Source organism: Dermochelys coriacea, chromosome 9 (genome assembly GCF_009764565.3).
Source record: "Dermochelys coriacea isolate rDerCor1 chromosome 9, rDerCor1.pri.v4, whole genome shotgun sequence".
NCBI classification, from domain to species: domain Eukaryota; kingdom Metazoa; phylum Chordata; order Testudines; family Dermochelyidae; genus Dermochelys; species Dermochelys coriacea.
The window spans coordinates 80,208,078-80,228,304 of record NC_050076.1 but is presented as its reverse complement, the minus strand read 5'-3'; the positions used below and the strand labels follow the sequence as shown (position 1 = coordinate 80,228,304).

General features: G+C 45.4%; 1 protein-coding gene across 1 annotated transcript in view; it reads left to right on the top strand.

The window, feature by feature from the left end:
- Positions 1-3,289: 3,289 nt before the first annotated feature.
- STARD8 (StAR related lipid transfer domain containing 8) overlaps positions 3,290-20,227 on the top strand; it is a 147,611-nt gene continuing 130,673 nt past the window's right edge. The window contains exons 1-3 of the mRNA XM_038417663.2: positions 3,290-3,528; positions 5,046-5,262; positions 7,879-8,423. Coding sequence (XP_038273591.1) covers positions 7,917-8,423 — 507 coding nt within the window. The 5' untranslated portion in view covers positions 3,290-3,528; positions 5,046-5,262; positions 7,879-7,916. The remainder of the gene's footprint in view (positions 3,529-5,045; positions 5,263-7,878; positions 8,424-20,227) is intronic.

The window sequence follows — 20,227 nt, the reverse complement described above, 5'->3', positions numbered from 1 at the left end:
ACAGGGCAACTTATTGAGTGACCCATCCCCTGTTGTCCAGTCTCAGCTTCTAGCAGCCAGAGGTTTAGGGACACCCAAAGCCTGGGGCTGTGTCACTGACCATCTTGGCTAAGAGCCATTGGGAGACTTGTCCTTCATGAACTTATTTAATTAATTTGGAACTCTGGTTTATACGTTTTGGCCTCACAACATCCACTGGCAATGAGTTCCACAGGCTAATTGTGCATTATGTGAAGAAGTATTTCCTTTTTGTTGTTTTAAACCTGTTATCTATTGACTTAATTGGGTGACCCTTGGTTCTTGTGTTATGTGAAGTGGTTAACACTTTCTCCAGTCATGGTTTTATAACTACCATATCCACCCTCAGTTCTCTCTTTCCTAAATTGAACAATCCCAGTCTTTTTAATCTTCTTGTATGGAAGCTATTCCTCTAATAATTTTTGTCCTTTTCTGTACTTTATCCCATTCTAATATCTTCTGAGATGAGGTGACCAGAACTGCATACAGTATTCAAGGTGTGGGTTTAACATGGATTTATATAGTAGCATTTACGGTATTTTCTGTTTTATCTATTCCTTTACTAATGGTTCCTAACATTCTGTTAGCTTTTTTGACTGCTGCTGCACACTGAGCAGATATTTTTCAGAGAAGTATCCACAATGATTCCAATCTCTTTCTTGAGTGGTAACAGCTAATTTAGACCTGTCATTTTGTATGTATAGTTGGGATTATGTTTTCCAATGTGGATTACTTTGGTTTTGTCAACATTGAATTTCATCTCCCATTTTGTCACCCAGTCAGCCAGTTTTGTAAGATACCTTTGGAACTCTTCAGAGTCAGCTTTGGACTTTATATCTTGAATAATTTTGTATCATCTGCAAACTTTGCCACCTCACTGCTTACTCCTTTTTTTTCAAAACCATTTATGAGTATGTTGAACAGCACTGGTCCCAGTTCAGATCCTTGGGGGGACCCTGCTATTTACCCCTCTCAACCTTTTTTTTTAATTAGTAAACTAGTTTGCTAGAAAAGTCACAGAAAGTGACTACAGTCAAAGCAGATTCTTTTCAAGTCTGGACTAATACTTGGAAATTTGTTTACAATATTTGCCCAGCTCTACTTATACTTTTAAGGAAGTTGGTGGTTATTTAGCATGGTTGGAATTTTCAGAGCAGTGTGGAAGTTCTATCACACTACACTCATTCATTTTAGAGGGAGTTGTATGGTTAAAATTGTGCAGAAAGCTTTGAAAATCTCATCCCACATAAAGAAAAGGAGTACTTGTGGCACCTTAGCGACTAACAAATTTATTAGAGCATAAGCTTTCGTGAGCTACAGCTCACTTCATCGGATGCATTCATTCATCGAATGCATCCGATGAAGTGAGCTGTAGCTCACGAAAGCTTATGCTCTCATAAATTTTAGTCTCTAAGGTGCCACAAGTACTCCTTTTCTTTTTGCTGTTGCAAGTGACATCTGGTATGACCAGAACAGAAAGATCCCAGAACAACATCATTCTCTCATTTTCAGTTTTCTGCTTTTTGAACTTGTTAGCAGTTTGGGTATTGACAGCTTCAGTAGTTTCCCTGTGTAGTGAGTTAGCTTGTCATTTTTTGCCCCTGTACTACTAGTTATTTGTGAGAGTCTCTCCTGCTGCTGTAGTGCAGGCAGGAAAGCATTTTAAAAAATAGGAAAATGTAACTGTCAAACCCACAAGGGTTGGGAGGGGCATAAGGCTTTGATGGACCTGAAACTACTTCAAGCTAGAGCTAGCCAAAAACCAGAACATATATTTTCAGCACTCCCCCTCCAACCTCAATTGCCTTTTTGCTTGAAGGTAGAGCTGGTCAAAAATTAACCCCTTTTTAAAGTCTGACTCTAAGTTGACTGTCCCTTTAAGGTGGCTTTCAATTAGTAGAAAGAAAGTGATGAGAGTGAGCAAAGGAAAATTTAGGTCACAATGAGGTCAATTGGACCAGAACCAGGGAACACACTTCTCATTGAGGGAGTTATTCTGGTTTGGACAAGACAAAATCCTTAGGAATGCACTACCTGGGGCAGCTTTGCATTGACAAGGGCTGATGATCTAATTGGACTTTTCTGTCTCAATTCTAATGGGAGATAACACAAAGGGTGTGGAGTGTGCATGTGTGTTCCACGTTTTAAACAAACTCTTCTAGTAGGAGCTTGTGGGTCAGCTAAGTGATCCAGCAGTTGTGCTTTGCATTGTCATGTGGGAGAACCCAGCTCCTTAGCCTTGGGACCTAAGGCTCTGCTGTGCTGAGGTGTAATGTATGCTGCTCTGACAACATGCTGAGATCTAAAATAGCAGCTTTTGCCCCTGGAATACACGCTTGGGGCTGTGGACGGTTTCAGTGTAAATTAGAGCAGTAGAGAGGCTACTCAAATTTACATTGGGCTCTGACTCCACTCCAGAACACAGGAGGCACAAAGGTAGCTTAAAGCTGAGACTCTGGCCTTGGAGCTAAGAGTCGTACAGTCCTCTGCTATAGAGAATAGTGTTTGTGTTCTGGATCCAAGTAGTCTCTTGCTCTCCAAAGCTGCAGAAGGTAGGTATGTCAATCCCTGAAGCCAGCTCTAAGTGCAGTGCTGGATCCTCTTCCCTCACTCTGGGGCGCAAGACCTGGGAGTGTTCTGCAGGTCCACCAAGTGAATCCCAAAGGGGCTTTTCCCTTTGCTGTGGCAGCAAGAATCCTGCCCCTTGTGCCTGGAGGCATCTTGTGCTAAGATGGTTGGGGCAGCAGGTAGCACTGGCCAGGAGGAAACCTACCCCGAGATTTTCTCCACAGCCGCCTCCCACCCCTTCCAGCTGTGGTGGCTGGGATTTAGGATCAACATCCCCGCCTGGCCAGCTGGGCTAACGCAGAGCCCTGAGGCCGAGGAGCTGCCCCAGCTCAAGCGGTCTGAGCTTTTTGTACTCCATGAGAGCCGGGGGGCAGCAAGGCCCGGCCCTGCTCCAAGGCTTCCCCTTCAGCGCGCTGCATGCCCGCAGCAGACCCCTTTTACAGCGGGGGAAGCTGAGGCCGAAGGCGGTTGCGTTACTTGGGCCCGAGCGAGTCAGTGGCAAAACTGGGCCGCTGAGAGCCCAGCTCCCCAGCCCTGCGCCTGGCCGGCCCCAGCAGCAGCAGCCGCCGCCCTCCTCCCCGGCCGGGGCAGGAAAGGGTTAAGCTCCCCACTCCCCCCCCCCCCCCGCGTACGGCTTCCCCCAGGTAGGCGTGTGGCAGCCGGGAAGGGTGAGGTCACGGCAGGGCGGGGGGACCCCAGCCCGTCCGCGGCGGCTCGCGCGGCTGGCAGCGGAGCGGGGGAAGCCCCTGCCTGGGAGCAGCGCGGGGCGAAGATGCAGCCAGGCGCCGGAGGCCAATGGCCGGGGCGCGGGGGGTGAGAAGGCGCCGCGTGGCCGAGCGTCCCTCAGCGGCTACCTGCCAGCTGCGCTCCGGGCAGCAGCGCCGAGGGCGGGAGAAACCCGGCGGCGGCGGCCGGGAGCCGCCGCTCTTGCCAAGGCGCAAGGTTGGCTCCTCCGGGGACTCGGCGTGAGCCGAAGGGGAGAGGCCCCGGGGGCCGGGGCTCGCCCTCGGCTCTGATTCCAGCGGCCTGCCCGCTGGGAAGCTCCGCCCGCTGCCGGGCGCATTTCGGGGAGCGCCCGGGGCGCTTCGGTTATTAGCATCTGCTTGGAGAGCTTCCTGGTGGGGTCGCTGGAAAAGAAAAGGCTGGAGTCCGTCGCTCGCCCCTGGAGATAACGCCCCCTCTTGGCTGCCGAGGAAGGGCTTGGAGGGCTCACGGCTCCCGTCGCCAAGCGCAGAGCCCGCTCACAGCCGGGCTGCCGGTTTGAGCCCCTGATAGGGGAGGGGGCCGGGGCCTGAAATTCTGAACTCTCCAGACCTGGCGGGCAGACCCGGGGCTCCAGTTCAGCAGCGTCTCTCCCACCTCCGCTGCCCCAGAGCCGTTTCCAGCCGGGAGTCCGAGCAGGGGTCGGCAACCTTTCAGGAGTGGTGTGCCAAGTCTTCCTTTATTTGCCCTAATTTAGGGTTTCGCGTGCCAGTAGTACATTTTAACGTTTTTTTTTTTTTTTTAGAAAGGTCTCCCTCTATACATCTATACCGTATAACTAAACGATTGTTGTACGTAAAGTAAATAAGGGTTTAAAAACGTTTAAGAAGCTTCATTTAAAAATGAAATTAAAATGCAGCGCTTATCAGTTTAGTGTGATCCTTGCCCTTGCTTTCCCTTGCTGAGTTTTCTAATGTCTGTAAATAGATCATCTTCTTTTGGGAGAGAGAGGTTCCTTTCATCCAGGCAGGCAGGGGCTGGCAAGGGGCCGGCGGCCGAGACCCTGGGCTGGCAGCAGAGTGCCACTAAAAATCAGTTTTTTTTTTTTTCCACCAAATGCATCCGATGAAGTGAGCTGTAGCTCACGAAAGCTTATGCTCTAATAAATTTGTTAGTCTCTAAGGTGCCACCGGTACTCCTTTTCTTTTTGCGAATACAGACTAACACGGCTGCTACTCTGAAAACTAAAAATCAGCTCGCCATAGGTTGCCGACCTCTGAGTTAGAGGGGTGGCAGCCCAGTAACGGGGCAGGCAAAGCTGAGAACCGTTTTGCCCTCGGTAGGCTGCTTGCAGCCATGAATGTCAGAGGGTATGCTACAGCCTGGATACTGGGGTTCTCCCCTGGGCTCTTTTGGGGAAGTGCAGTAGGAACATCGTTTAAAGGGAAACTTTTCTTCTCCAAAGGATTACATTCCTGGATGCAACTCGGCTGTTAATCACTAGCCTCTTTCCAGTTAACGCCTGATTTCAGATTCCCCTTTTTCTCAGAAGCCCTTCTCTTCAGGCTGGGTCTCTCGCCAAGGGACTGGGATGTCCCTGGCAGGGGAGCCAAAAATTAATAATGGAAAAGAAACCTGCCCAGAAGACTCAAAATCCCCATCTGGGGGAATTCTGCAAGGAAGGAGGCTGTGATAAGTCTGCAGATAAAGCTGAATTAAAACTGCAGAATCTCATCGACCTTTGCCTTTCTTCATAGGTGACTGAGGAAATGGCAGCAACAGCAGGAGGTTGAAGTCAAGCATGGGACTGCTAAATCCTTATGCTGTCTGTATTCTCCTTGGAACAAAGGCTCTGCCCCCTCCTACCGGGTGTGATGCTGTGTCCCTGGCCTCTCTCAGCTGGGGTGCTCACTTTAGGAAGCATTATCCTGCTGGAGGATGGCTATGGATGGAGTTGTTCCACGGACTGATAAGGTGAGTGGGAACTGGCAAGCTGGATTCAGGAGAATACAGGCCACATGCAGTCCTGTCATCAGGCAGAATGTGTCTGATCAAAGCATGGAGCAGTCTGAGAGTTGAAGCACAGAAGGAGGCGTGATGTGGTGGGGAGCTAGGAAGTGGATGATTTCACTCCACAGAGGTAAAACAGACAATGCCCCTTAGCAATTCTCTCTGGCTAGTCCAGCAGCAGCAGGGACAGGGTCTAGAGAGAGCTGTGTCCAACCTTACTTTGCTGGAGTGTGTGTGTACATGACATGGGGCATTTGAGGGTTAGAAATAAAAGGAAAACTGACACAATCCTGGAGAGAATACAAATCTTTTTTTTTTAAAAATGCATTTACCCGTATGGAAAGTATAGTTTCATTATTCCAGACTCAGCAAATTTCCCTGAGCTGTGAGTGAGTGTGTGTGCATGTTTGTGTGTGTGTATAGTAAGATAGATAGATAGATAGATGTAACTAAATAGTTCTTGAGTCATGCAGCAAAATAAATAGTAGGAGGTTGTTAAATTGTTGGTACTTCTGGCACTGCTACACACCCATGGAATTCCCAGGCCTTTTGTTTTGGCTCAATCTGATGTTTGTGTGGGCTTGTATTTTGGAGCAGTGGAAGGGAGCTCTATGTGAATAAAAGCCCTGGAGATTGAAATCCTCTGTCTGCAAGAGAGATGCAATATGGGCAACAGTTGTGCAAGTTTCCTCCACACCAACATGCTTCACTTGACACAGGACTCGCTGGAGATGGAGTTTGGTCTCTGTGACTCATTCAGACCCCTAGGTATCTCTGCTAACACTGCAAGCTAGAGAGGCAATTATTATCTATTTTAGGTTAACTTTCCTCTTGCATGTGTGTGTTATAGACCTGAGATACCATATTCTGGGTTGTGTGTGTGTTTGTCTGTGTGTCTGATGGAATGAAAGAGAACTTTCGACAGCATCCAGGTGGAACATGCCTCAACAGGTCCACTCCCAACACCCTTTTATTCCCTGAGCTTCCTCACCTTGCTAGTGCACAGAACATGCTCTGAAATGCTGGCTTTCTCTAAGAGGTAGGAGGAATTCTGTATTGTAAATAAGACATGTACAGCGTTAAACCCAAGTAGAGGGGAACATGGGAATTGTGACCATAAAGAAATGATCTTTGTCTCCCATAGATGAGATTATTTCCTATCAATTTGAGATTATGTTGCGAGAACGCTATGCAATCATATTTATTACTACTCATTTTATGTTTCAACACATACAAGAGCACCTATCTTAAAACACTAGAGCTCCCCACCTCTGGAAGCCAGGCCACCTGTGCTTTACATGGTAAATCTAAAACCGAACCAAAACCCACCATTCACAGGATTCTTAAATTAAAAAAAGAAGCAATAAACTTGAATTTGATTGATTGGTTGGTGGTTTGTGTACTTTGCAATGGAGAGAATGGTGATATAGGTTGTTGCTGCTTTGTTTCTCTATTTAAGAATTCTTATGAGCTGTGTTTTTGTTTTCATATTTTAAATACTCTGTGAAGCACCTACTGCCTGATTTTCAAGAGGCAGGTTTATGGTTTGCACATGTCCTTACTTTGTAACTAATTTTCCATTCTAGAAAGAGAGCAAGGGTTACTCCTGTGAGTAAAGTTACTTATGTGCAAAAGTGTTTCTGGAATTGTGGCTTATGTCGGCAGACTTGCAGGTGAATGTTTATGACTGTGTGGAGTTCTACTGAAGTCAGTGGGGCTCTGCAAAGATCCCAGGGACAGCCCATCAGGTCTGTCTTATAGAATTGGGGCCAAATTGCTCCAACAAGAGTCTCTGCAAGTTTTGAAAGTAACAAGGATGTTAAAATGTCCTAAAAGTGACTCTTACCAACTACTTTAGGTTTTGTGGGTTGGGCTGTTTTGATAGTGATGTATTTTTCATGATTTAAAAAAAAAAATAAGTGAAAAGAGACTTGTTCCCCTGCAGTGTTTACAGTACGAACACCAGGAGCACTGAGAAAACCAGAAGGTAAAGCTAACTGAACAGCCAGTGGATAGGAAGGAAGGTCCAGTGATTAGGTGCTAGTCTTGGACTTGGGCTCAAGTTCCTGTTCCTTTCCAGAATTCCCGAGTAGCCTTAACCTGTCTGTGCCTTAGTTCCCCAGTTGTAAAATGAGGATAATGGGACTGCCCTACCTCACAGGGTGTTTAATAAATATACTGTATGTTGTGAGGTGCTCTGCTAGAACAATAAGGGGAGCATATAATACCTACCTCTATAGCACTTTCCATCAGTAGGGCTCAAGGCCCTTTGCAAAGGACATTAGTACCCTTGTCCCCATTTTACAGATGGGGGAAACTGAGGCACAGAGCAGTGAAATGACTTGCTCAAGGTCACCCAGCAGACCAGTGGTGGAGCCAGGAATAGAACTCTGAGTCTCAACTGAGTGGACTGCACTCCACAGTACCACAGGTAATGTAGTGTCCCTGTCCAAGCTAAGTGAAATGGAAATAAGGAGCAAGCAGCACAGTGAAGCAAACCGATCTAAAGAAGCATTGCCAGGTGTTTTTCAGTAACGCAGAGAAGAACAATTGCTAAATATCTGTTTTTCATCTTGCTAGTGCCCCTTTAATCAAATGGTAATCTCCGTTCATGGGCCATGGATCCGAAGAATGCTAAGCACAGGAGGAAGCTGTCTTTTACCCCAGGCCAGAATGATAAGGTCCCATGTTTTGACCCCGTAGTTCGAGGTGAAGAAGGTCTCTGTGGCTTTTTCTGCACGAGGTGCAATGCATCTAATCCCAAAGAAGAGCTCGACTGTGCATTAATAGCAGATGAGTGTCGACCCGCCTCAGAAGAACTTTTCCCTGAATGGACAATAAAAATCAAACCCGTGAGAGTCTTGAAGCATCGTCCGAGTGCTATCATCTTCACTGAGGATTGTGTCTGGTGCAGAGGGAGCATTGTTATTGGGAATGGACTTCCATGCAGACCCGGAGGTGAATGGGAGAGAAGAAATGATCCAGCCTGGCAGGTTGAACACCACAGACCAGAACTGAAGAGAGACCGATGCATTCTGCCCTGTGAGAGCAATGGACCCGGAAAATACATATGTTCTCATACCTGCCCAGACCCTGAGGAAGTGGAGACATGGCCCTGCTGTGTGGTGAGTTCATCTTGACTTGTTGCCATCTTTGGGGCATATGCTCAAACGGGGCCAAGACATTCAAAAGTGACTGGTGATTTGGGGGGCCACCTCCATCATTGGTGCGCACCTTAAGATGCTTGAAAGGGGGCCTGATTTTCAGAGAGCAAGTGTTGAGGACTTTCTGAAACTCAGGCCCCTCCAACATGTCTCAGGAGGGGCACCCAAAATCACTAGCCACTTTTGCATCTCTCTGTCTATTCTGGGTTTCTTAGTTTCAGGCCTGTGAAGCTGCACAGCTCAACCTCTGCTTATGGAGTTGAGACTATACCCTGGACTATTCTTGTATTGCTATACAGCATGCAGGGAATTAACTCCCTGTTTAGACCTCACAGAGGTGTACAGGGTGGAATAATGAGGCACATCTGGGGACTGAAGGCCTAGTCAGGCTCTTGGAGGAAACACTATTAAAAAAAACAAAACAAAAAAAACAACAACCCCTAAATAATGGGAAGGGAGCCCTGTGCCCAGCTGTTACAGGGTTGGGCTCTACCCTGCCTGGTGTTTTCTGGGAATGCAAAACCACTTTTTTGTTTTATCATAACTAAAAGCCTGTGAAACAGAACTTGATGCTGACTTTGGGCCTGTTCTTTCACTGCTGAGCCAGCTGCTCCACTGCAGTTCTCCCCCTTATTCTAACCCTGTGCTTACAGTTGTTCCACTTCGGGGGTTGCTGTGGGGAAGAGGCTTGTTCTGCTGCAGCATGGGTATGTGTGACAGGGTCGGACCAGATGGCTATAGGAGAGTAATAGAAGGCAGATATATTAGCCCCAGGCTAAGTAGGTCCCTTTTCCCTGGATAAGGGAACAGGGAAGGTTCCAGAACAATGAGGAACCTTCTGGAGACAATTAAGACAGGCTGATTAGAACACCTGCAGCCACTCAAGAAGCTGCTAGAATCAATTAAGGCAGGCTAATCAGGGCACCTGGGTTTTAAAAAGGAGTTCACTTCAGTTTGTGGTGTGCGTGTGAGGAGCTGGGAGCAAGAGGCACTAGGAGCTGAGAGTGAGAATGCAGACTGAGGAGTACAAGCATTATCAGACACCAGGAGGAAGGTCCTGTGGTGAGGATAAAGAAGGTGCTGGGAGGAGGCCATGGGGAAGTAGCCCAGGGAGTTGTAGCTGTCGCACAGCTGTTCCAGGAGGCACTCTAGACAGCTGCATTCCACAGGGCCCTGGGCTGGAACCCAAAGTAGAGGGTGGGCCCGGGTTCCCCCAAATCCTCCTAACTCCTGGTCAGACACAGGAGGAGTCGACCTGGACTGTGAATTCAGAAAAACGGCCAAGCTGAGGGCTGCCATGAAGCTCCAAGGCGAGCAAATCCGCCAATAAGCGCAAGACCCACCAAGGTAGAGCAGGAACTTTGTCACAGTATGTAATAGCACAATAAAACTCGGTGCTGAGTCGGTCAATGGTCAGGGTCTTAAAATGACCATGGTTCCCTTTGCCTAACCTTTTCCCTGTTTGTTACTCTAAGTTAATGATCATTTGAGTTGAATGATCAGCTGTATTCCTTTGCTCTGGAGAACTATCTGTCTCTACTACTTTCTGCCTTTCCCGGGCCCATCTCTGTGGAGTCTGAGCACCTATGAACAGAGTGGCCCTATTTTTTTCCTATTTATAAAAGATGCGGTAGACTCTATGTAAGCCAGAGTTGGATTGGTTGGGCAATCTGAAGAAAACGGATACCCCAAACCAAACTGAGTTCTATTTGACATCTGCCACTGCTTATACCAGGCAGTAATTTGGATTGAGCTCTATTATACACTCAGGCAGAACAAGTGGTTACCCAGGGGCTGCAAAGTGAGGCCTACTTCGGGTGACTAGATAGCAAGTGTGAAAAATGGGGACAGAGGGTGCGGGGTAATAGGAGACTATATAAAACAAAGCGCAGAATAGCGTGACTATCCCTATAAAATTGGGACATCTGGTCACCCTACGTCTGCAGGATAGAGCAAGAGGCTAGAGGCTGGCAGATCTAGGTTATAGACCCAGATCTGCTGGACATATAAAGCTCCCTGGCTCTTGTTGCTTATTACTGTGGTAGTTTGTTTAGATGAGCTAACTGGAGGGAGTAATTTACTGCATCTGATCCGGCTGGGAAAGGCTGATAAGAAGCCAAGAGCTCCCTGATCTGATTCACCTGCAGGATAGCCAGCCCCTATTGCTCTCCCCCGTGAAGCATGTCCTGTGGCAGGTGTTTGTGGGCTCTTTGAAGCCCTGTTATGCCTCTGAGCAGAGAATCTGGAATGAGAAAGCTGCATCTCCTGGGACAAGCATTTTCTTGTTGTGGTAATGCACGTGTTTCACAGTCTCAGGAACAGGAGCCAACTTCTCCACATGTGGGATTTCTCAGCGCTCTTGAATGCTCTGCTGCTCTGTGCACCGTACAAGGGTTGAGCTTTCATCTATGTGGTGCAAAGGGTTGGTGTCAGCTGATGGCCCAAGGTATCCCTAGGCTGAAGAAATGTGTCTGCTGTGGATTAAACACCATCTCCAAGGAACAGCATTAGACTCACATGTGAGCCTCCAACTTGTAGTGGTTGGATTCACCATTTTTTCACATGCGGGTGACCATTGTTTGTGGCCTTAATGGCATGTGAGGCCCTTTGCAGACACCCTGATGATAAGGGCTCTGCCTCAAAGGGCTTACAGTTTGACAGTGTGTAAATATGGGGGGAGGAAACAGCACAGCGTGTGGTAAAGATGAGTGGGAAGAGAATGTGAAAGAGGCAGTTACCCATGCAGCATGGGTGGAGCGAAAGCAAAAGTCACGTTAATAATGTATTACATATCCCTCGTCACTGTGGTCATTGCTTCCATCTGGTCTTTAGTTAAACATTTCCCTCTCTGCACTTACCTAGAGCAAATGGCTTCAACTAGTATTTTCAGCTCCCTTAAACAGCCCGAAGTTGCCACCTTTTATGATTTATATTGTAGTTGTGCCCCATTATGCTAGGTGCTGTACAAACACACAAGTGTCAGTCCCAGGCCTAGAGAGTTTGACTCTACTATCTGCTGCCACCAGGGATGAGAGCAGGGGAAGGCAGCAGCAGGTCGGAAAGAGAAGGGCATTCAGATCCTCACTGTCTTGCTGTTTTTGTCTCCTTCCTTCATGTGAACTGGAAAGCACTTTACTTGTCCAGTCCTGAGTCTGAAGTTCTGTTTCTCCTGTGGTAACTGATGCTACCACTCCCACCTAAGGCTGAGCAGGGGACTGTGTTGATGCCATCAACTTCTGCAAGAGGCATGCAAAAACTGAAGTTCAGATCTCAGCAGGAACTGCTGAATTTCCCTTCTGTTGTAATTACTGGTTCCTTTCAAGCCTGGAACCTTCATATTGTGTTACTGTCTGGGGATTATAAACTGATGGCATAGTCATTTATACAGCACGCTTATTTAAAACCTCCCTCTCCCCACAATTCAGTCCCTCTTTAAGGAGACAGACAAAGGCAGCCAAGAAATCTGGGATGTGGCTGCTGCATGTTTTCTTTCTCAGGGCTTCTGAATTCTTTGCAGCGACAGAGACAGAAGCCCTGAACAATGTAGGCTTGCAATCAGTAAAGTAACCCGTGTGGCCTGGCATCCCGCCCGCCCTTTCTGTGGGAGATTCCTGGGGAAGAGGCACCCTGTGAGGAATAGGGACCAGGCGAGTGTAGTATGGGGTGCAGAAATTTTCTCATTTATGGCAGCTGGGCTTGCACTTATCAGCCTGGGGGTGCTTTTATTATTTACAAGTGGAAAGGATTTCTTTTCTTTTCTTTTCTTTTCTTTGTCAAGAGCTTTATAACTTGACTTTGAAAATTTGGTTTTGGATGAAACTTTGCTGGTGAATTTGAAACCCAGAAACAAGGGGTTTTTTAATCTAATTTTTAGTAGAATCCTTTTGAGTGCTTGGAGGAAGGCAAGGCAAAGCAAATAAAGACCCCATATAATGTAGCATTGTTCCGGGTTTGGAGCAACATTGCTGTTTCAGTCTCAAAACAATCAGAGTAAAGGTTCCTCTCTCAAAAAATAAAATGTAATCCTGTGGTCCATTTACCCTTCTTCTAACTTTAGTTCGTGTTTTACTTTAGACTAGGGAGGTTGCATGGACAAAGCCAGCCCAGCTCTTTTCCAGGGTATCTGGAAGTCATTGGATTTCTAAATACAGCCACCAAGTGGCAGCATGTTCCCATCAGATAGTGCCCAGTGGCCTTCCTGCCAGCATACCCTCTAGTAAGGAAATACTGTACTCCTCTTGTGTCCTATAGAAAGCACCTGAGTGGGGTGGGGGGGGGGAGGCATGGCTAAAGAATTTTCTGTAAATAATGCTTGAATAAAAAGAATCTGATTTCTGCAGCTCCCGCAGACTTTTCTTCTATTTCCAGAGGGTGTGAGCAGCAATGCAAATTGCCCAAATTCAGCTCTGGTGTAACTATTGACATCAGTGGAGTTGGGTCCACTTACACCAGAGCTGGATTCTGCCTGACGTGTTCCTGCAGGCTTCCCGTCACTTAGAAGCTTGCATCATTCTTATAAACATCTGTGGCAATGATTGGATTTCTCATGAATAGGCCAGGCTGTTGAAGGAAGCTATGAATTATGTAGGCTCATTTCAGATACCTTTTGTGATGCCCCTGAAAGCAAGAGGCTGCTAGTAATGATGGCAAGAAAAGCAGAGTGGTGAGCAGGTGCCATAAAAGTTGTATGTCTCTACTCCTAGCATGCTACACCTCAGTCCTGACCTGCAGGCACCTCCTATGTCCTGGATCTGGCATTTCATGCAACTTTGCTGGTGCACCTCACTTGTGACCTGCAGTCCTCTGTTTCCCCAGTCCTGTGTTGCTCTTGCTAAACTATTTATTAATTAATATTCCATCCCACATGACCAAAAGCTCCTCAAGTTTTCAAGCATTGAGATAGGATAGCTTCTAAAAGGATGAATTCAAACTGGAGCAGGTACAGAGAAGGGCTACTAGGATGATCCGAGGAATGGAAAACTTATCTTATGAAAGGAGACTTAAGGAGCTTGGCTTGTTTAGCCTAACTAAAAGAAGGTTGAGGGGAGATATGATTGCTCTCTATAAATATATCAGAGGGATAAATACAGGAGAGGGAGAGGAATTATTTCAGCTCACCACCAATGTGGACACAAGAACAAATGGGTATAAACTGGCCACCAGGAAGTTTAGACTTGAAATTAGACGAAGGTTTCTAACCATCAGAGGAGTGAAGTTTTGGAATAGCCTTCCAAGGGAAGCAGTGGGGGCAAAAGATCTATCTGGTTTTAAGATTCTACTCGATAAATTCATGGAGGAGATGGTATGATGGGATAATGTGATTTTGGTAAGTAATTGATCTTTCAATATTCAGGGTAAATAGGCCTAATCCCCTGAGATGGGATATTAGATGGATGGGATCTGAGTTACCCAGGAAAGAATTTTCTGTAGTATTTGGCTGGTGAATCTTGCCCATATGCTCAGGGTTTAGCTGATCGCCATATTTGGGGTCGGGAAGGAATTTTCCTCCAGGGCAGATTGGAGAGGCCCTGGAGGTTTTTCGCCTTCCTCTGTAGCATGGGGCACGGGTCACTTGAGGGAGGCTTCTCTGCTCCTTGAAGTCTTTAAACCACAATTTGAGGACTTCAATAGCTCAGACATAGGTGAGGTTTTTCGTAGGAGTGGGTGGGTGAGATTCTGTGGCCTGCGCTGTGCAGGAGGTCGGACTAGATGATCAGAATGGTCCCTTCTGACCTTAGTATCTATGAATCTATGATAGCGATTATATGTGGGTAATTCATGATGCACAGATTAAACTCCCAAAATCCTGGCCTAGCCTATAGTGAGCTCAGTAGATCTGACATGGATTCTCTGGTTGCAGACTGCTCATTGTTAGTTAATTCAAAATCCTGCTCAGGGACATGGCTGGGATCTTCCCAGGACATTAGAACTATGTGTTAAAATGTACAAGTAGATTGATAATGTTTATTCCATGTCTTTTGCTCATGAAAGCTGGAAAGACATGTCTCTCTGTTCCCTGTGAATTTTGTAGCAGATGAGAAGGCTTTGGCCATCAGACGCATGTGGCCAAGCACTAGCAGGGACGAGCCATCATGTAGTCGACTAACAGGATTCTGTGCACTATGCGGGTGTTTCCTGTGTTTATGGCCCTTCGTGACACACTAACCTTTTCTGGATCGTTCTCAGGCAGCCCTGCCAGATGTCCACATTTTGCTGGCGTGATTTGAGTTTCCCAGCGATCTCCTGTTTTTTCTGTTTTGTCAAAGCTTTGAAGAAGCAGCTGGAGCTGCAGAGCTGTGCAGGAGAAGATCCAATAGAAAAGTGGAATGGGCACAAAGGGAGTTTGTACCTTTATTAAGTGTACTCCCTGGGGCTGAGCTTTTATTTAAAGCCTTGGTGTTTGGGACCGTCATTCTAGAGGTGCAGATTGCAGGACAGAGTTAAGACGTGCCCTAGGATTGGGTCTGTCATTGGGCTGTAAATAGAGCAGGACTTTCTCTATATGTTTGCCATGTGAGATATGCTGCTATTGCTAATAATAAAAGATTCTAATAATTCTTTGCCCTTCTATGGTGCTGTTCTGCTAAGGATTTCCTAGCACCTGATAAACATTAACTAAGCCTCTCAACACACTCCTGTGCAAGTTATATTATTCCTGTTTTTAAGGCAAGCAGGTGAAAAAAAATCACCTGTCTATGCCCTGTTGCCCTGTTTTGCTGCTTTCTGCTGCATACACTGTGTGTTCTATATTTGTTTTTCCATTTTTTTTTTAAAGTTCTGGCTTATTAATTTTTAGCATGATCAGTTTTGTCTTCCTGATTTTGCTTAAGGTCTCATTTGGATGTGGATAGGGAGTTGCCACAGGACTCTACTGATAGGTGTGGGCACTGAATGTTTAACAAAGAGAGCTTTTTTTCAACTGTTTGTCAGGTGTTCTAGTTAAAGGGGTTTCAAGAAAACAAACTTGCACCAAAATGAGACTGTGTAACACAACAAAAGTAAAATCTACCTGCCTTTTCCATCCACTAGGATTCACATCCTTGTTATCTGGTATTACAAGCCTACCTAGTTTTCCATAGAGTCCTTCAGAAAAAGATTGGTCAACAAAAACTGAATTTTATAATGCTTAAAAAAAAAAAGTTGAAACCAAAACCCTAGTTACTTTGAGATCTGACCTCCATCATGAAGGAGCATAAATGTCAAGTCCCTTTCAAATGTGGACAAACAGGCACATGCAGAGATCAAGTGACTTGATCAAGGTCACATTGTGAATCAGTGGTAGAGCTGGGAGTAGAACTCAAGAGTTCTGAATTCAGCTGTCCTCCTTTAATTACTTGGTAATGCTGCCTGCCTATTACCTGGGTCTTCATACAGGTCATTTGGAGCAGACTAAAAGAGCTGTGAGGGACACATAAGAAGCTCTGACTCAGTTGGGCTGAGAATACAAAGTTGCTCTGACATGAAAAGAAACCAGGGCAGGTTGCTGGGTTAACAGTTATTAAGCACCAACAAAAAACTTTATTTATTTATTTATTAGTTAGAAACTTTAAAAAAAATGATGTTCTCTCCTGTCCTGTAGGAAAGCCCATTATCACAAGGTGTGTGACTGTCAGGGTTATGGAATGAGCTGGTTGGATTCTGAATATCTTACGGGCATTGTCCAGGTATTAGAGTAGGGGCTGGGAGTCAGGAGACCTCAGCTCGAGTCTCAACTCTGCCATTGACTTAGGTATTAAATAACCATATTTCCAAGATCAAAGCGGGGACATTCTTGTGGCAAAAATTTTTGGGGTCAGAAAATAGTCATTCAAAACACAAAGTACGCTTTTTTTCCTATAATGTGTGTGGGTGTCATTGGTGCCAGCTTCTGACTCCATAGTGACGCATGCATATTTCTGAGTGGAGAATTTTTTTCCCAGTAACTTAGTATTTTCAATGAGCTTATCATAAAATGCTGAACAAGTTGGCATTAACGTTCATGCTGAGCAAAAGAACAGCTGTGGGAGTGTCTTTTCTCACTTGACACTGTCCATCACCCTTCATGCTTATATCAATAGACTGTTTGTTCTTGCTAAACACAGAGCTAATTCTACATAGTATAGCAATGTGTCTGGAACAAACATTTGGTAGTTACTTTAAACAAAAAGTTTTGATTGATGAAATGAAAATCCTGAAAGACGTTCCTGGGACATCATTTGAAAACCCGGGCTTCTCCTAGAAATGGGACATATGATCGCTTTACTTATGTATAACTTTGGCCACTGCTAAATCTTCAAAATTTCTCTTGATTTTGCATCTCTCTGTAAATCAGGCCTTGGATGTCTTGAATTGGGCACTCAAAAACAGAACACCGTAATTAGTGGATGTTTGTGAAGACTGAGATTTTTTTTCTCTTCCTCAGTTTCCCCATCTTTAAATTGAATAAAACCTTCCCCTACCACACAGGGGTGAGGAGTGTGAAGCTTCAGTTCACTGATGTTTGCAGAGTACTTTGAGATCTTAGCTGAAAAGGGCAAATTGCAATAGGACAACAAGCTGTTAATACTGGTGGCTATTTTGTAAGTCTATGGATCCTTTGGTATGTATGGCATGTACTGTTGGGGCTATTTAAGCCATGTGAGCTAGGGACTTATCAAAATAAAGGAAGACTAAATAGAGACCTGTAAAAAAGATATGGTTCTTGCCCCTCTGTCAGAGAACAATATGCCACTGAATACACATTGATGTGCCTACCCCTGCTGGCTGCTGGTGTCTGTCTTCCATCTCCATCCCTTTCAAACCTGTGCTGATCTGGTTGAAAGCAGAGATTGCTTGCGAGTGAGAGTGATCCCTCAGCCCCTGCTACACCTGCTGTTGTCTTGTAAGGATTGAGTCACTGTAACTTAAAGGCGGCTTGTGTAAAGGTTAGTGCAGGAAGGTTCGGGGACCTTGTCTCTCCATGCTGGGGGAGGCTGGGGTCCGATTACCCATAAATTAGATGAATATTTTTGCTGCTGTGCTCCACTGATAGGGAGCTGTGTTTGTGGCGTGATGGGCAAGCGAAAGGTCTATCCGAGATTCTTGTTGGCTCAGATGCCGTTCTTGTGGGTTGTCTGCTGGTTGGACATGCCTCAAGTTCTGGCTGGACATGCTGTGTTGGGGAAAGTTTTAATTAAAATCAAAAGTAATTGCCCCACCCCCTCCCTGCTATGTGTGTACAAAGTGGTTATTGCAGTCGATTGAAATATTGGGGTTATTTGTTGGGGGAAGTCTGGGGCATCAGCAAATGAGATTCTGGGCATGGTGACTTTTGCGGGGCGGGGGGACAAAGCAATTGTTCTGTGCCTGGCGCTAGCTCAGACGCTGAGAGGAGAGTGCAAAAGTTATTGCTAACTCTTCCAGTAAATTCCCTCAGATCTATAGCTTCCCTAATGACTGTCCAGATCAGTGGGCAGCCAGGAGCTTAGTTTAATGTCTCACCTGGCAAGAGCTGTAACACTTTCCACCCGTTCATATGACTGTCTTGTGGCTGCATGGAAGATGTTAGCATATATGATATAAATAAAGACTGGACCTTCCTTTGACCCTTGGGGGTGCCCGCTGGGCAAAAGCCAGGCCATTGATATGTGCTGTATTCAGTCTATTTTCTACAGTGGTTTAGTGAAGCTGATGGTTAACACAGATGGTTCAGTGAAGCTGTTTTCACCCCTCACGTCACTCTCCCTGTATGCTGTACAGTGAAGCAAAAATTAGTGAGCCACATCTCTGCAGAAGGCTTGCAATGAGAGCCATGTGGTGTCTATGCCACGCCTCAGAAAATCCAAGACAGTAGAATTAATACAGCACAATACATATGAAAATCATGACCTTAGTGGAAGTTTTCTGTATTTACTTGCCATATTTTTTTTCCGCAAGGGCCGGGGAAGAAGGTGTTTCAAACTAAGGGGACTATATTTTCAGAATCAAAAATCCTGATTTTTTTTGGTGACTTTTTTTTTTTTTTTAGAGTTGCAGAATACTCCTAAAAAGAGAGCAATATACATTTTTAATTGCTGCACATATTGATCACTCATTTAAATACATAACAACTCTATTGATATCACATTGTCTTTCTACATGCCGCACGGTGAAAACTCTGGTCATTTAAGCCTGAATCTATAGTCCTAACTGATGCAAAACTCCCATTGTTGAACTCTGTGGGTTTCCTGACTATTGGCTATGGGATTGTGTCTTACAGAACTCCATGAAATAAAGCAAGAATGGACTTATATAGTTGCATGAGTATTATTTATTTCATAGCCTCATAAATAGTGTCTTTATTCTAAACTTGACAGATTTCTTTATAACTCCAATAGTCAGTTTCTTGATGGGTTTTAGCCAGCTGACCAGCATGCCACACCTCAAAGAGGACTAGTCACTTGGCAAGTTTCGGCTTGAGAAAGTTCAGGCTTTTTTTTCCTTTTAGTTATTTGTGCTAATTAAAGAAAATCTGCGTCTTTCATGAGAAAAGACTCTCTTAATTTTTTCTGCTGTAAAAAAGTTTGTTTTGGGTTTGGGTATTTTTTTCACAGCTTTGAATGCTTCAGACAGGGGGAATAGACTTTGCTCAACCTTTCCAAATGAGTTCTCTTTTTGGTTGAGCTCTAGGGTGGAAAATTTCAGTGTAAAGGGAGAATGTTTTCGGCATTTGAAACTGGAGATGATATGGGAATTGCCAATGCTATAAACAAATAGTGAGTGAGTGAGAGCATAGTGCTTTGCTCTTTGTTTAGCTCCATCTGTGTGAGCCTTAAAAAAATTGGGTTACTTGGTTGTAATTGGGGGCAAAGTCCCCTGGACTTCTCCTATTCAGTCTTCTGATTGTGATGGATTATAAAGATTAAATCCTCTGTCCCAGAGGCTTGCATCTAAAGTGAACTAGCCTGAGACAGAAAAGTGATTCTCTTTACCACAGAAGCTGACATGTGGAGGTTAAGTAATTGTCTATTTATTTGTAACGTTCCCAGCAAGAGATGCTTTTCTTTGTAGAATTTGGTTTCCACTTGCAGAAATAGTGGTGCCCTGAGGCACACACGTGTCTCCAACAACCCCCTTGTGCTGAACAGCACGAGAGAGCATGCTGCAGAGAGCCGCCTGGATTCGTAAACAGCACCTGACTCAAGCAAGTCAGAATCTGTATGGGAGAAACAGAAAGTTTTGGGTTATTGAGAGCAATTAAATAATGCTCTTGGCTCCTGATGCTACAGAACAACCTGATGGCAGTAATACTTTGTTTTCTTATTTGAAATATAAAACAAACCCTGGGTGACCAGTGCTCAGGAGGGATTGGATTTAGTACCAGATGTGTGGAGGGACGGTGCTCCGGAGCTGTTCTAATGCATGCTAATCTCTCTGCTGTTCCAGAGCACCTCTGCTAGTGCACCTCAGTCTGATCTTCAGCACCGGCTGCTGTTCCAGTCATGGGCTCTGCTCCCTTTCCCTGCAAGCACACCTTGCAGCTCTGCTAACGTGCCTTAGTCCTGAACTCCAGCACCCTCTGCTCTTCCAGAATGTGAACTTAAATGGTGGTAGTTTTTGAAGCAAGTCCCTTTTTGAACATCATATTTCTTTCACCCTGCTGCCATTTCCAGCAGTCCAGCACAAAGGGCTGTTTTATCGAATGGTGGCAGAATAAAGAACTGGATTTATTTGCTGGATGAATTAAATGTGACCTATTGACAGAGCCAGAATATTTTCCCTTGTTTTGGTCATGGTATGAGTTCATTTGGCATGTTAATAGGCTGCCC